Below are 14,607 nucleotides of genomic sequence, written 5' to 3'. Positions count from 1 at the left end.
TAACTGATTGGTAGTTACCTGCACCAAGATTGGTTGGCAAGAAGGTGGCAAGTCCCACAATCTTAAACTTTGTTCCCCAAATGTTGGATGTGACCTGAGCAAGGTAGTTATGCTGCAAAAGACAAAACCCACATTCAAATCAGTACTTCTTCAAATCCCTAAAACTCAAATGTATGATGATAGGACACAAAGGAAATCAGAATGCGGTCCATTACCTGTGTGATGTCATCTAAGGGGAACTCTCTGCGGGTGAGACTTGGGGACCCAATGGACGGCTTCCGGATGGGTAACCGTGGCGACCGCGAGATCTCCTGGGTAGCGCGGGACAGTTTGGGGGACTTTCTGGGGTCAATATTGATTCTGTTGGTAAAGGGACAGACTAAGTCTCTACAGAGAAGGTAGCACATGAAAGAGAAAGGTTTAGGGATGCAGTGAAACAAATGAAACAAAAACAGTGCATAACATTCAAGCAGCATTAGTAGACAAAAATGCAGTGGCTTAGTCAGTACTTTATAGGTCCAAACAGAACATGTGGGTTTCCTCGAACTCCAAATAATAGAATTGTCCCAAAATGGTGAGTAAAACAAAGAATCTAAATCAAACACATGCTTGTAATTCATTAATGAATGCAGTATAAAGGCTGTTTATTACCTGGGAAGTTTGGGAGACTTGCTGCCTCTGGATATCTTTGGGGATTTCTTGCCGACCCAGTCGTCACTCAGCTCTATATCACTGGAGTCTGAACAGTTACAGCTGTCTATCATCGACGAGATCAGACTGTTCCCATACACCTCATCTGGAAGGAGAGAGGAAAACAGGGGATGGAGAGAAAGAAAGATGGGTGGAGGGTAATACAATGAAGTTGGTGTGATGGGGAAATGATGGGTGTCTGTCTACTGCTCTATGAATAATATCATCAGGGTGATCATTCGTTAAGTGTCACTGACTCAAGAGGCACTACAGTACATCTCTGCATATGGGGATATAAGTCAAACTGACATTGATAGGTTTCCAACCGAACCACCGTGACTTTACCAACGTTTATTTCCTTTATCACAACAAATACATATCCCCAGTGTTAACAGCAGGGGGCACACTTCCTTCACCTCTTCTTAGACATGCAAGAACAAACTGACAAATCATATCCAATTTCAGACGCACACTCACTAACACAACATTTTCAACTTATTTAGTCCCCCAAACTATTGTTTCCAAGTAACTTCTCTCATTCATATGGGGCCCCCGAACCGCAACTGCTCCAGTTTAGGTCAAGATCATTTATTTTATCAGCATTTAAGAGTGAATGGGCTGCATACATTTCATGGCTGGATTCATTTATCACAGGAGAGGGCAGTGGAGAGGGAGGTGATTTATGGTAGATACCAGAGGCCATTAAGTAGTTAACAGGGGCCCAGTCTGCTCTGTACTGTGGCTGGCTGGCTGGGGGACTATTAAACACTGAGAACACTCATGCCAACCAACACTGTCTGAAACTTCTTCACCACAAGTTAGTCCTGCATGTTATATGAACAGAAAAGTACCAGGGGAGCAGGGAAGGAGGCTCTGGCTAGGCAGCAGACTGACAAATTATATTTGAGTAACTAACGGTTATTAACAAGAAGATACTGACTTCACACTTTTTAAGTAAAAAGCAGTCATACGAGAAGCTGAACCAGCTCCCAAAGCAACAGAATCGTCTAGAATCATCGTTAGAACAGCCATAATGGAGCAGGATTTCAATGTGATATTTTCTAAACAAACACCACCAACACTTTCCTCACACAGTTTCGTCAGAAAACCTCACCTGCTTTGCCGTCCGTCTTGGGGTCCATGATCACGAACTCGGGACGGAGCTTGCTGATGCGTCGGCCCTTGAGGATGGGCACCAAGCCCCCCAGGTACTCCAGGTAGAGGGTGTAGCAGGGCCCGCCCACCTCAGGGTTGTCCTCCGTCCGCTTCATGGTGCAGTGCAGCCGCTCGTTCCCCGCCGTCGGGTAACTCACAAAGTCACGCATATTGTTGGGGTCTGGAATGGGGGGCTAGAGGTGGAGAGAGAGAGAGAGAGAAAGGATGAATGGATGAGGTGCATTCTGGCACAAAGCGGCGACTCCTGGTGCTGACTCAAGTCAAGTAGCAATTTTATCCCTTGCTAAACACTTTTTCAACCCTCTATCTTACCCTGGAATTATGACCCTGAATGACCGTTTGTATTGAATGTCAGTCTGTATAAACTGCCAGGTGGGTAAACCAGAACCCTCAACCTCCCCATTTCATAGAGTAGCATATCCTCACCCTCCCAGACACATATCCATACTGTATGCGACATCTCATAAACCCTGTACCTTGATGGTGGGTGTGAAGGCTGTGGTGACGTAAGAACAGAGACGAGAGGGCATGGTGAGCTTTGCCACGTCCTTCTCCTCCCGGAGCGCCCCGGCAATGCCCTGCTGGCACAGCAGCTGCAGGCTGGCCACCCGGTGCTCCACCCGCACCACGTAGAGTACCGGGCCACAAGCCAAGAACAGACGAGAGTCCCGGTGACCCCAGCACAGCGTGGTGATGGGACGCTGGGGAGAACGGGGATGGTGATTATTCTATGGAACTCATAGCATATGATGTGACTTCTCAATAGTATGTTTACCAATGTAAGGTGTTGTGTGTGTGGTACTGAAGATGTGTTGTGGATGCCGGAGTGTGTGTGTGTGTCATCTGTGCCGCAGGAGCTGGTCTAAGTGTGTGTGTGTGTGTGTGTGTGTTATTACTTGTGCAGGCGTGTCCAGTGTGTAGATGTGTTCTCCGCAGACGTTGTAGAACTTGACGACGGCGTTTCTGGTGGGAGGTAGACAGGAGGAGTCGGGGGGCAAGACAGCTCTCTCCATCCCAGCCACGGCCAGGAGATCCCCCTGAGAACACCACTGGACTACCACATCTACCACACACAGAGAAGAGAATACATGAAGAGTTTACACACACAAAACACTTACCCTTAAGAACACCACTGACCAATGTGGGTGATATAGGCCTAGAAAGCAGAAGATAGTGAGAATCTGTTTTTTTCCCCCAGGTTGCCTAAATCCAAGCAAAATTGAGTTTAGGTGCATCCTGCTTCTATTGATCGTCCTTGAGAAGTTTCTATAACTTGATTGGAGTCCACCTGTGGTAAATTCAATTGATTGGACATGATTTGGAAAGGCACACACCTATCTACAGTTGAAGTCGGAAGTTTACATACACCTTGGCCAAATAAATTTAAACTCAGTTTTTCACAATTCCTGACATTTAATCCAAGTAAAAATTCCCTGTCTTAGGTCAGTTAGGATCACCACCTTATTTTAAGAATGTGAAATGTCAGAATAATAGTAGAGAGAATGATTTCTTTCAGCTTTTATTTCTTTCATCACATTCCCAGTGGGTCAGAAGTTTACATACACTCAATTAATATTTGGTAGCATTGCCTTTAAATTGCTTAACTTGGGTCAAACATTTTGGGTAGCCTCAACAAGCTTCCCACATTAAATTGGGTGAATTTTGGCCCATTCCTCCTGACAGAGCTGCTATAACTAAGTCAGGTTTGTAGGCCTCGTTGCTCACACACGCTTTTTCAGTTCTGCCCACAAATGTTCTATAGGATTGAGGTCAGGGCTTTGTGCTGGCCATTCCAATACCTTGACTATGTTGTTCTTAAGCCATTTTGCCAACTTTGGAAGTATGCTTTGGGTAATTGTCCATTTGGAAGACCCATTTGCAACCAAGTTTTAACTGATGTCTTGATATGTTGCTTCAATATATCCACATAATTGTCCTTCCACATGATGCCATCTATTTTGTGAAGTGCAACAGTCCCTCCTGCAGCAAACCACTCCCACAACACGATGCTGCCATCCCCGTGCTTCACAGTTGGGATGGTGTTCTTCGGCTTGCAAGCCTCCCCCTTTTTCCTCCAAACATAACGAAGGTCATTATGGCCAAACAAATCTATTTCTGTATCATCAGACCAGAGGACATTTCTCCAAAAAGTACGATCTTTGTCCCCATGTGCAGTTGCAAACCGTAGTCTGGCTTTTTCTATGGCCTTTCAGGTTATGTCGATATAGGACTCATTTTTACTGTGGATATAGATACTTTTGTACCTGTTTCCACCAGCATCTTCACAAAGTCCTTTGCTGTTGTTCTGGGATTGATTTGCACTTCTCGCACCAAAGTACGTTCATCTCTAGGAGACAGAACGTGTCTCCTTCCTGAGCGGTATGACGGCTGCGTGGTCCCATGGTGTTTATACTTGTGTACTATTGTTTGTACAGATGAACGTAATACTTTCAAGCATTTGGAAATTGTTCCCAAGGATGAACCAGACTTGTTGAGGTCTACATTTTTTTTCCCTGAGGTCTTGGCTGATTTCTTTTGATTTTCCCATGATGTCAAGCAAAGAGTTTGAAGGTAGGCCATGAAATACATCCACAGGTACACCTCCAATTGACTCAAATGATGTCAATTAGCCTATCAGAAGTTTCTAAAGCCATTACATCATTTTCTGGAATTTTCCAAGCTGTTCAAAGGCACAGTCAACTTAGTGTATGTAAACTTATGACCCACTGGAATTGTGATACAGTGAATTATAAGGGAAATAATCTGTCTGTAAACAATTGTTGGAAAAATGACTTGTGTCATGCATTAAGTAGATGTCCTAACCGACTTGCCAAAACTATAGTTTGTTAAGAAAACATTTGTGGAGTGGTTGAAAAACACGTTTTAATGACTCCAACCTAAGTATATGTAAGCTTCCGAATTCAACTGTATATAAGGTCCCACAGTTGACAGTGCATGTCAGAGCAAAAACCAAGCCATGAATTGACAGTAGAGCTCCGAGATTGTGTCGAGTTACAGATTTGGGGAAGTGTACCAACACATTTGCTGGAGCATTGAAGATCCCCAAGAACACAGTGGCCTCCATTCTTAAAATGGAAGAAGTTTGGAACCACCAATGGGTGTTTATAGCGTTTAAGAAGGCTGCCTACTTGTTGAACTTGTCAGATATCACTACACACTTTGTTTTTATACAGTTGACACAGATGTTGTTTTTGTTTTGCTGGCCAGTAAAGACTATTTTTAAATTAGACTCTTCCTAGAACTGGCCGCCTGGCCAAACTGAGCAATCGGGTGAGAAGTGCCTTGGTCAGGGAGGTGACCAAGAACCCGATGGTCACTCTGACAGAGCTCCAGAGTTCCTCTGTGGAGATGGGAGAACCTTCCAGAAGGACTACTCTGCAGCACTCCACCAATCAGGCCTTTAATGTAGAGTGGCTAGACAGAAGCCACTCCTCAGTAAAAGCCATGACAGCCAGCTTGGTGTTTGCAAAAAAGGCACCTAAAGGACTCTCAGACCATGAGAAAAAATATTCTCTGGTCTGATGAAACCAAGATTGAAGTCTTTGGCCTGAATGCCTAGAGTCACGTCTGGAAGAATCCTGACACCATCCCTATGGTGAAGCATGGTGGTGGCAACATTGTGGGGATGTTTTTCAGCGGCAGGGACTGGGAGACAAGTCAGGATCAAGGGAAAGATGAACGGAGCAAAGTACAGAGATATCCTTGATGAAAACCTGCTCTAGAGCGTTCAGGACCTCAGACTGGGGAAAAGGCTTACCTTCCAACAGGACAATGACCCTAAGCACATAGCTAAGACAACGCAGGAGTGGTTTCGGAACAAGTCTCTGAATGTCATTGAGTGGCCCCGCCAGAGCCCGGACTTGAATCTGATCGAACATCTCTGGAGAGACCTGAAAATAGCTGTGCAGCGACGCTCCCCATCCAATCTGACAGAGCTTGAGCGGATCTGCAGAGAAGAATGGAGAAACTCTCCAAATACAGGTGTGCCAAGCTTGTAGCATCATACCCAAGAAGATTCAAGGCTGGAATCGCTGCCAAAGGTGCTTCAACAAAAGTACTGAGTAAATGTTCTGAATACTTTTGTAAATTTTATGTTTAATTTATTTATTACAAAAATGTCTAATAACCTGTTTTTGCTTTGTCATTTTGGGGTATTGTGTGTAGATTGATGGGGGGGGGGGAAATATACTCACATGTCTGTGAGTATAACAGAACTTATGTAGCAGGCAAAACCCCGAGGACTAACTGTTCAGATTTTTTTTTTTTTTGGCCTCTCTCTGTTCCCTGACTTGTTATTGCCAAGGGATATTTCTTATGAACCTGTTTTCAGTTCCTACCGCTTCCACTGGATGTCACCAGTCTTTGGAATTTGGTTGATGTTATTAATTTGTGCAACGAAGAAGAAGCACATCCAGGAACAACGTTACACTATTGAGAGTTGCGCAAGACGTAAAAAAGGAGCATGGTTTGTTTACTTCCTGTATTGAAAACAGATTGCCTCGTCTACAATTTGATAGATTATTAACGTTTAAAAATACCTAAAGTTGTATTACAAAAGTAGTTTGAAATATTATGGCAAAGTTTATAGGACACTTGAAATATTTTGTAGTGACGTTGCGTTTTTTGGAAACAGTTTTTTTTTCTGGATCAAACGCGTCAAATAAATGGACATTTGGATATACAGTGCATTGCGAAAGTATTCGGCCCCCTTGAACTTTGCGACCTTTTGCCACATTTCAGGCTTCAAACAAAGATATAAAACTGTATTTTTTTGTGAAGAATCAACAACAAGTGGGACACAATTATGAAGTGGAACGACATTTATTGGATATTTCAAACTTTTTTAACAAATCAAAAACTGAAAAATTGGGCGTGCAAAATTATTCAGCCCCTTTACTTTCAGTGCAGCAAACTCTCCCCAGAAGTTCAGTGAGGATCTCTGAATGATCCAATGTTGACCTAAATGACTAATGATGATAAATACAATCCACCTGTGTGTAATCAAGTCTCCGTATAAATGCACCTGCACTGTGATAGTCTCAGAGGTCCGTTAAAAGCGCAGAGAGCATCATGAAGAACAAGGAACACACGAGGCAGGTCCGAGATACTGTTGTGAAGAAGTTTAAAGCCGGATTTGGATACAAAAAGATTTCCCAAGCTTTAAACATCCTAAGGAGCACTGCAAGCGATAATAATGAAATGGAAGGAGTATCAGACCACTGCAAATCTACCAAGACCTGGCCGTCCCTCTAAACTTTCAGCTCATACAAGGAGAAGACTGATCAGAGATGCAGCCAAGAGGCACATGATCACTCTGGATGAACTGCAGAGATCTACAGCTGAGGTGGGAGACTCTGTCCATAGGACAACAATCAGTCGTATATTGCACAAATCTGGCCTTTATGGAAGAGTGGCAAGAAGAAAGCCATTTCTTAAAGATATCCATAAAAAGTGTCGTTTAAAGTTTGCCACAAGCCACCTGGGAGATACACCAAACATGTGGAAGAAGGTGCTCGCTCTGGTCAGATGAAACCAAAATTGAACTTTTTGGCAACAATGCAAGACGTTATGTTTGGCGTAAAAGCAACACAGCTTATCACCCTGAACACACCATCCCCACTGTCAAACATGGTGGTGGCAGCATCATGGTTAAAATTGATGGGAAGATGGATGGAGCCAGATACAGGACCATTCTGGAAGAAAACCTGATGGAGTCTGAAAAAGACCTGAGACTGGGACAGAGATTTGTCTTCCAACAAGACAATGATCCAAAACATAAAGCAAAATCTACAATGGAATGGTTCAATAATAAACATATCCAGGTGTTAGAATGGCCAAGTCAAAGTCCAGACCTGAATCCAATCGAGAATCTGTGGAAAGAACTGAAAACTGCTGTTCACAAATGCTCTCCATCCAACCTCACTGAGCTCGAGCTGTTTTGCAAGGAGGAATGGGAAAAAATGTCAGTCTCTCGATGTGCAAAACATATAGAGACATACCCCAAGCGACTTACAGCTGTAATCGCAGCAAAAGGTGACGCTACAAAGTATTAACTTAAGGGGGCTGAATAATTTTGCACGCCCAATTTTTCAGTTTTTGATTTGTTAAAAAAGTTTGAAATATCCAATAAATGTCGTTCCACTTCATGATTGTGTCCCACTTGTTGTTGATTCTTCACAAAAAAAATACAGTTTTATATCTTTATGTTTGAAGCCTGAAATGTGGCAAAAGGTCGCAAAGTTCAAGGGGGCCGAATTCTTTCGCAATGCACTGTATATGGAAGGAATTAATCGAACAAAAGGACCAATTGTGATGTTTATGGGACATATTGGAGTGCCAACAAAATAAGCTCGTCAAAGGTAATGCATGTTTTATATTTTATTTCAGCGTTTTGTGTAGCGCCTGCAGGGTTGAAATATTCTACTCTCTTTGTTGACATTGTGCTATCATCAGATAATAGCTTCTTATGCTTTCGCCGAAAAGCCTTTTTAAAATCTGACATGTTGGCTGGATTCACAACGAGTATAGCTTTAATTGAGTATCTTACATGTGTGATTTAATGAAAGTTTGATTTTTATATCATATTTTGAATTTGCCGCGCTGCATTTTCCCTGTTTTTTTCCCAAGTGGGAAGCAAACGTCCCCTATACCATAAGAAGTTAATACATTTAACGTAACAAAATGTGGAAAAGGTCAAGGGGCCTGAACACATTCCGAATGCACTGTACATGTCCAAAAAAAGCATTGGATTGGTGTAAACATGGGCGAGTTTCCTTCCACCATATTTTTTGCACCAGACTCAGCACAGTCACATTGAGATTGACTTCATAATTTAAAGGGCCAATTAGCAGTTGAAACAAAGTGTCATCCTCGCCACTGCTTCGGTAAAAAGCTGAGGGATGGGGCTGGAGAAATGTAACCACTTAACATTCATAGACAGAGCTATGGATGCAAGGACTGACCATCCATGATATCAAAATGATAGTTTTAACCATTTACTTTGTTTACAAACATTGTAGTAAAACAAGCTTATATTTGGGGTTCTGATGATGAACAACAGCTGAAACTACACTCGAGACATTAGTTATAGTCTTCAAGAATCAATGGATGTAGCAACTGCTGACTGCCCCTTTAAGCCTAACCTATGACCTGACCCATCATCACCTTATGTATGATGGGAAACCCAGCCCAGGTCAGTTTCATAGCGTAGCATAGCTTATGCTGCCCCCCAGATAACAACCCCCACCCCCAGATAACAACCCCCCTGAAAATAAAAAAATAAACTACACAACACAAATGGCTCCTAGCCTGGCCCGCGCATGCTTTCTGACCCGAACAATAAAACTGAAACTTAATAATATAAAAAATTAAATAGAAATACTTTTATACAACTGAAACCAAATACAAACTAGCAAATCAGGTCTAAAACGAACTGAAAAATCTAAAGAGCAATAGAAAAAATTAAAAAATGAAATCTATAATAACCTTGATACAAACACACATACCTTTTAGGCCAGTGTGGATAAGAGTGGGAGAGAGGTCATCATAGTTGTTCATCAGGCTGATGTCTCCAGAGGTGAAGCTGACCGTCAGCAGAGGCTTCAAACGTTGGACTGTGGAGACAAAGACCACAACAAGACCAGGTCAGAGAGAGGGATACCACAACACAACCACAGAAACAAAGAGACCCAAACACAACCAGATAAAGACAGAGGGGGAGGTCAACAGAGTGAAACAAAACCAGGTCAACCATGATCCTATTCTGATTCTATTTCAGAGAGACTGACAATCCGACTAAGACAAATTGCTCTTTCTTATATTTTCTGGAATTCATACCAAATGCAAGCATTCCCTGTATTATACATTGATAGCTTTTTAGCAACCAAGTCAGAGGATGGTGTGATCAATATGCATTTCCAGTGGGCCATAAAATTGATTGAGAGTGAGGGACACCGTGTGTGTGTGTGTGTGTAATAAGGGAGGGGTAGTGGGACACAAGGACATTTCTGCATCTTTGGCAGCTGCTCCTAGTGATTAATCTTGGGGTAGTGATCTCTACTGTGTCCTATTCAAAAGCACAAAGACACCCATGCATCTCACCTTAGTACCATCCATCCACTCTCTCAGGGCTATAAATAACACACCTTCATAAAACACAGCCACCGCTGCTCTGAACACCATGTAAATCTTGGGTGCCTCAAAGGGACTAAGGACAACTATCGTGACTGTTCTGTATTAGTCCATGGTTTATGTGGACATACGATCAGTGATGAAGGGGAAGGAGGTTTAACTAAACATGAGGAACTGATCAGGTCATGTTGTCAGGAAAAAATGTCAAGGTTCCATCCTACTCTCCGCATTGTGCTACGCTATGAAACTGACCTGGGTTGGGTTTCCCAAAAACATTGTGGCACTAAGATCATCTTAATGCCATTGAAACTAAGTGCTACAATGCTTTTGGGAAACCGAGCCCTGTACTAAACAGTGTGTGATGTACTGGTTGTATCGTTTAGTTAGAAGTAACGCTACAGTGTCATGGTGTAGCAAATATATCAATGTAATCTTTGCAGTAAGACAGCAGCAGTAGAAGGCCTGGCATCTTCAACCAGCGCCTTGAGAGTCATTCGCTAGCCTGCCCTTCCCGCAGATAATTTCTCAGCGCCAATCAATTACCAGCGACTTTTTTAAATTAGTGAATTAGAGCATAATTACCGTTCCAGCTCAGGCAAGCACTTTTGAACTTTACTACACACCGACTGACCAGACTCTAAACACATCACCGGGGGAGGCTGGCCCAGGCGTCGATGCAACCAATGAGACGCAATAAAAAAAACAGTGCACATAAAATGGAGGCCGTTATGTGAGCTGCTAATCATGCACATCACTTCCCAAGGAGGCTGAGAGGTGTTCCACCAAATAAATTCTTACCAAACCAAAGACCAGGGGAGATGCAGGAAACAGAGAGGTTTGTGTAACACACGGGTCTCTCTCTAACAAAGGCCTATTAAAACAGTTATATCACATATCGGCCCCTTGGTTAAACTGGTAACCTTGTGGCTGTACAGTACTGCTTCCAGGCCATTGGAGGGATGAGGGGAGTTGGTTTTGACAAGAGCCATTGAATTAGGGTAAAATGATGATTCAAATGGAAAATTTGTAGCAGTGGGGGGTAAACCCACGGGGTCCCTGGATAATTTTTATGTAGGACTGAGAAGCTCAGTTCTGGTGACTTTAAAAAAAGGATATTCTACTCCAAATGAATGAAAAATAAATTCTGATGACACACTTTAAATTACAATTTCCACTTCCCGAAATGAGCCCAATAACACAAACCACATTTTCATCCAACCATTTCATGCGGATTAATTACCTGATTCATGAAAATAGTCACGACATGGCTGATGGAAACATGAAATGCCGGTAAAATGTTATACATGCCGACAGACAATTTGTTTGTTCGACGTGGTGGGATCTTTTTGTCATGTGATGATGTTTGTGTGGTCCACCCACTACGATTGGGGAAAGCATGCAGTTTATTAGGCTACATATGAAATAAGTTATAATGATCTTCACAGGGTTAGTGAATGTATAAGGTGATGAGCTTGATGCTCCAATAAATATCGAGGGTCTTATTCTGGTGACATGATGATCGATGCTTGCCTACCGTTTGACAAATAAATAATATCACTGTTAGCAATAATCTCATAATGTAGGTAGCCTACCCACACAGCATCTGTGAGCTGTTGGCTAGAGAGCAGCACCAGAGTAGCACCTTTGTTATATAAAGCAACCGTTTTTCTGACAAAACCATCTGAAGAGTTGAAAATGCGATTTAACTTGTATTTTTATGGGAATTTAATGGCAAAAGTTATTTTTATGTGCACTACCTTATCAGGCACAGCCATTCATCTGCAAAAGTAGGTTTGATAGAAACACATCCCTGGTGGGAAAATATACATATTGTTTCATGCAGATTATCGAATATTCGCATCAAAATCTGTTGCAAATTTGATGGAAACCTAGCTGCACATAGCCATTGCATGGTCCATATTATCAGGTATGCTATTAGCAATAAACATGATCACCTGTAGCTCATCTACATCATAAACAATTAATGAACATGCACCTGTGGAACGGTCATTAAGACACAAACAGCTTACAGACAGCAGGCAATTAAGGTCACAGTTCTGAAAACTTAGGACACTAAAGAGGCCTTTCTACTGACTCTGAAAAACAGCAAAAGAAAGATGCCCAAGGCATGAGGACTACAGATGTGGCCAGAGAGACAGGACGGACAGCTGATCGTCCTTGCAGTGGCAGACGACGTGTAACAGCACCTGCACAGGATCGGTACATCCAAACATCACACCTGCGGGACAGGTACAGGATAGAAACAACAACTGCCCGAGTTACACCAGGAATGCACATTCCCTCCATCAGTGCTCAGACTGTCCGCAATAGGCTGAGAGAGGCTGGACTGAGGGCTTGTAGGCCTGTAAGGCAGGTCCTCAACAGATCACCGGCAACAACGTTGCCTATGGGCACAAACCCACCATCGCTGGACCAGACAGAACTGGCAAAAAGTGCTCTTCACTGACGAGTCACGGTTATGTCTCACCAGGGGCGATGGTCGGATTCGCGTTTATCGTCGAAGGAATGAGCGTTACACCGAGGCCTGTACTCTGGAGCGGGATTGATTTGGAGGTGGAGGGTCCGTCATGGTCTGGGGCGGTGTGTCACAGCATCATCGGACTGAGCTTGTTGTCATTGCAGGCAATCGCAACACTGTGCATTACAGGGAAGAAATCCTCCTCCCTCATGTGGTACCCTTCCTGCAGGCTCATCCTGACATGACCCTCCAGAATGACAATGCCACCAGCCATACTGCTCGTTCTGTGTGTGATTTCCTGCAAGACAGGAATGTCAATGTTCTGCCATGGCCAGCGAAGATCCCGGATCTCAATCCCATTGAGCACGTCTGGAACCTGTTGGATCTGGGACCTGTTGGATTGGAGGGTGAGGGCTAGGGCCATTCCCTCCAGAAATGTCCGGGAACTTGCAGGTACCTTGGTGGAAGAGTGGGGTAACATCTCACAGCAAGAACTGGCAAATCTGGTGCAGTCCATGAAGAGGAGATGCACTGGAATACTTAATGCAGCTGTGGCCACACCAGATAGTGACTGTTATTTCCTTTGTTCAGAAACACATTATTCAATTTCTGCTAGTCACATGTCTGTGGAACTTGTTCAGTTTATGTCTCAGTTGTTGAATCTTATGTTCATACAAATATTTACACATGTTAAGTTTGCTGAAAATAAACGCAGTTGACAGTGAGAGGACGTTTCTTTTGTTGCTGAGTTTATTTTAACTGGTTAGCATCCTATTGATGAATTGAATGTCCCAAAAAAAAAACATGCCTGTACTTCTCACAGAAACCACTTCCATGTCACAATTTTCCCACACAACACCTTCCCTGGTTGCCACTACTTCTGCTCAACAAAGAAATATAAATTTGTCTCGTCACAATCTTTTAGGTCACTTAAATTTTTTGTATATATTTAGGTAGGGTGGCATTTTACCCCAAGTTACCCGACAATTGTCCTGGGTTGCATTTAGCCCCACTCTCCCCTATGCACTCACAGTGAATTGCAGAGCAGTAATGTGCTTAACCATGCCTCTGCTAAAAACACCAGGTTTAAAATGGTGCAGTTCGCCCATATTTAGGAGTTAAGAAATACATAAAGTAGGAATGGAAAGCTGGAAGATCCCCCCCCTCTTTTTAACAAAGGCCATTAAAACGTTTGTTTCCCCCGCGACAGCAAGAATTGTTGTGCACTGACTGCTTGTTAGAATGCATGTTTCCCTCCCTATGGCACTCGTAACTTGAATGAGCCTCAAGAGGAATATTTCTCTCGCAAAGAACATACAACAAGCCAAATAGGTAAACAGAAGCTATTCTACTCCAGTGTAGTCTGATTTTTCTATTCATTACTCGTTTTGTTTGCAGACAAAAAGTAAATGTGGACTGTTCTAGCATCTTCAAAGTGTACCTTCGCAGAAATATTTAATGTTGCATATTTATTTTTTTCCCACATGGCAGCAATAATTTTGCCGTGGCACAGAGCCACATGTAAATGACTGCAGCGAAAAGACTGAATTGAAAGTAACATTTAATTCTATGTGACCTGAAAGCCATATGGTTGGGGTTATGGGTTTTGGAAGTTCACTCAGAATCCCATTCGTTTTTTGATAGGGCTGCACTGAGCCACCATATAAAACATGACATTGGGGGCCATATTATCCATAAATCAGTTTCCATGACAAAGGCCCAGACTGGCGGTCACTAGGGTGGCAGTGTGACGCACAACCAGGGGTCCGGTGATGTGTGACTTTGACAGCTGTCCGCCACCGTCCCCAAAACCAAGTCAGCTATTAGGACCTCCTTTGTCAAATATCAGCCCTGTCGCACACGTCCTCCCCGCGCCCACTGTGTCCCCTACTCTCCTCACTCCTTACTCTGCTCTATCCCTCCCTCTTCTCGTCTATCTGTTCCCTCCCTCCGCTCGGTCACACTCGTTTGTTTTTAGTGGCCTCTTGAGTCCCTGTCCCCTACTCCCCCACAGTCTGGGAGTGGATTGCTTTAATAGACTGAGCTCAATGCAGTCCAATGATCACGGTCCCATTTCCTACCGTTAATTAGTTGGCCCACAGGGAGTTACA

General features: G+C 43.2%; 1 protein-coding gene across 2 annotated transcripts in view; it reads right to left on the bottom strand.

The window, feature by feature from the left end:
- tulp4a (TUB like protein 4a) overlaps window positions 1-14,607 on the bottom strand; it is a 53,848-nt gene that overhangs the window by 7,025 nt on the left and 32,216 nt on the right. Inside the window, exons 6-12 of one of the 2 annotated variants that reach the window (XM_036975985.2) lie at window positions 9,393-9,500; window positions 2,763-2,929; window positions 2,343-2,567; window positions 1,805-2,039; window positions 652-796; window positions 216-360; window positions 19-112 (exon numbers count right to left, since the gene is read on the bottom strand). In XM_036975985.2, coding sequence (XP_036831880.2) covers window positions 19-112; window positions 216-360; window positions 652-796; window positions 1,805-2,039; window positions 2,343-2,567; window positions 2,763-2,929; window positions 9,393-9,500 — 1,119 coding nt within the window. Of the gene's footprint in view, window positions 1-18; window positions 113-215; window positions 388-651; window positions 797-1,804; window positions 2,040-2,342; window positions 2,568-2,762; window positions 2,930-9,392; window positions 9,501-14,607 lie in introns of both variants that reach the window. The other variant, XM_036975984.2, reaches the window with a different exon arrangement.

This window comes from Oncorhynchus mykiss, chromosome 4, assembly GCF_057628025.1.
Source record: "Oncorhynchus mykiss isolate SJ-2025 chromosome 4, ASM5762802v1, whole genome shotgun sequence".
Lineage (NCBI taxonomy): Eukaryota > Metazoa > Chordata > Actinopteri > Salmoniformes > Salmonidae > Oncorhynchus > Oncorhynchus mykiss.
The sequence above is the reverse complement of the archived record's forward strand: the minus strand, read 5'-3'. Positions and strand labels throughout refer to the sequence as shown.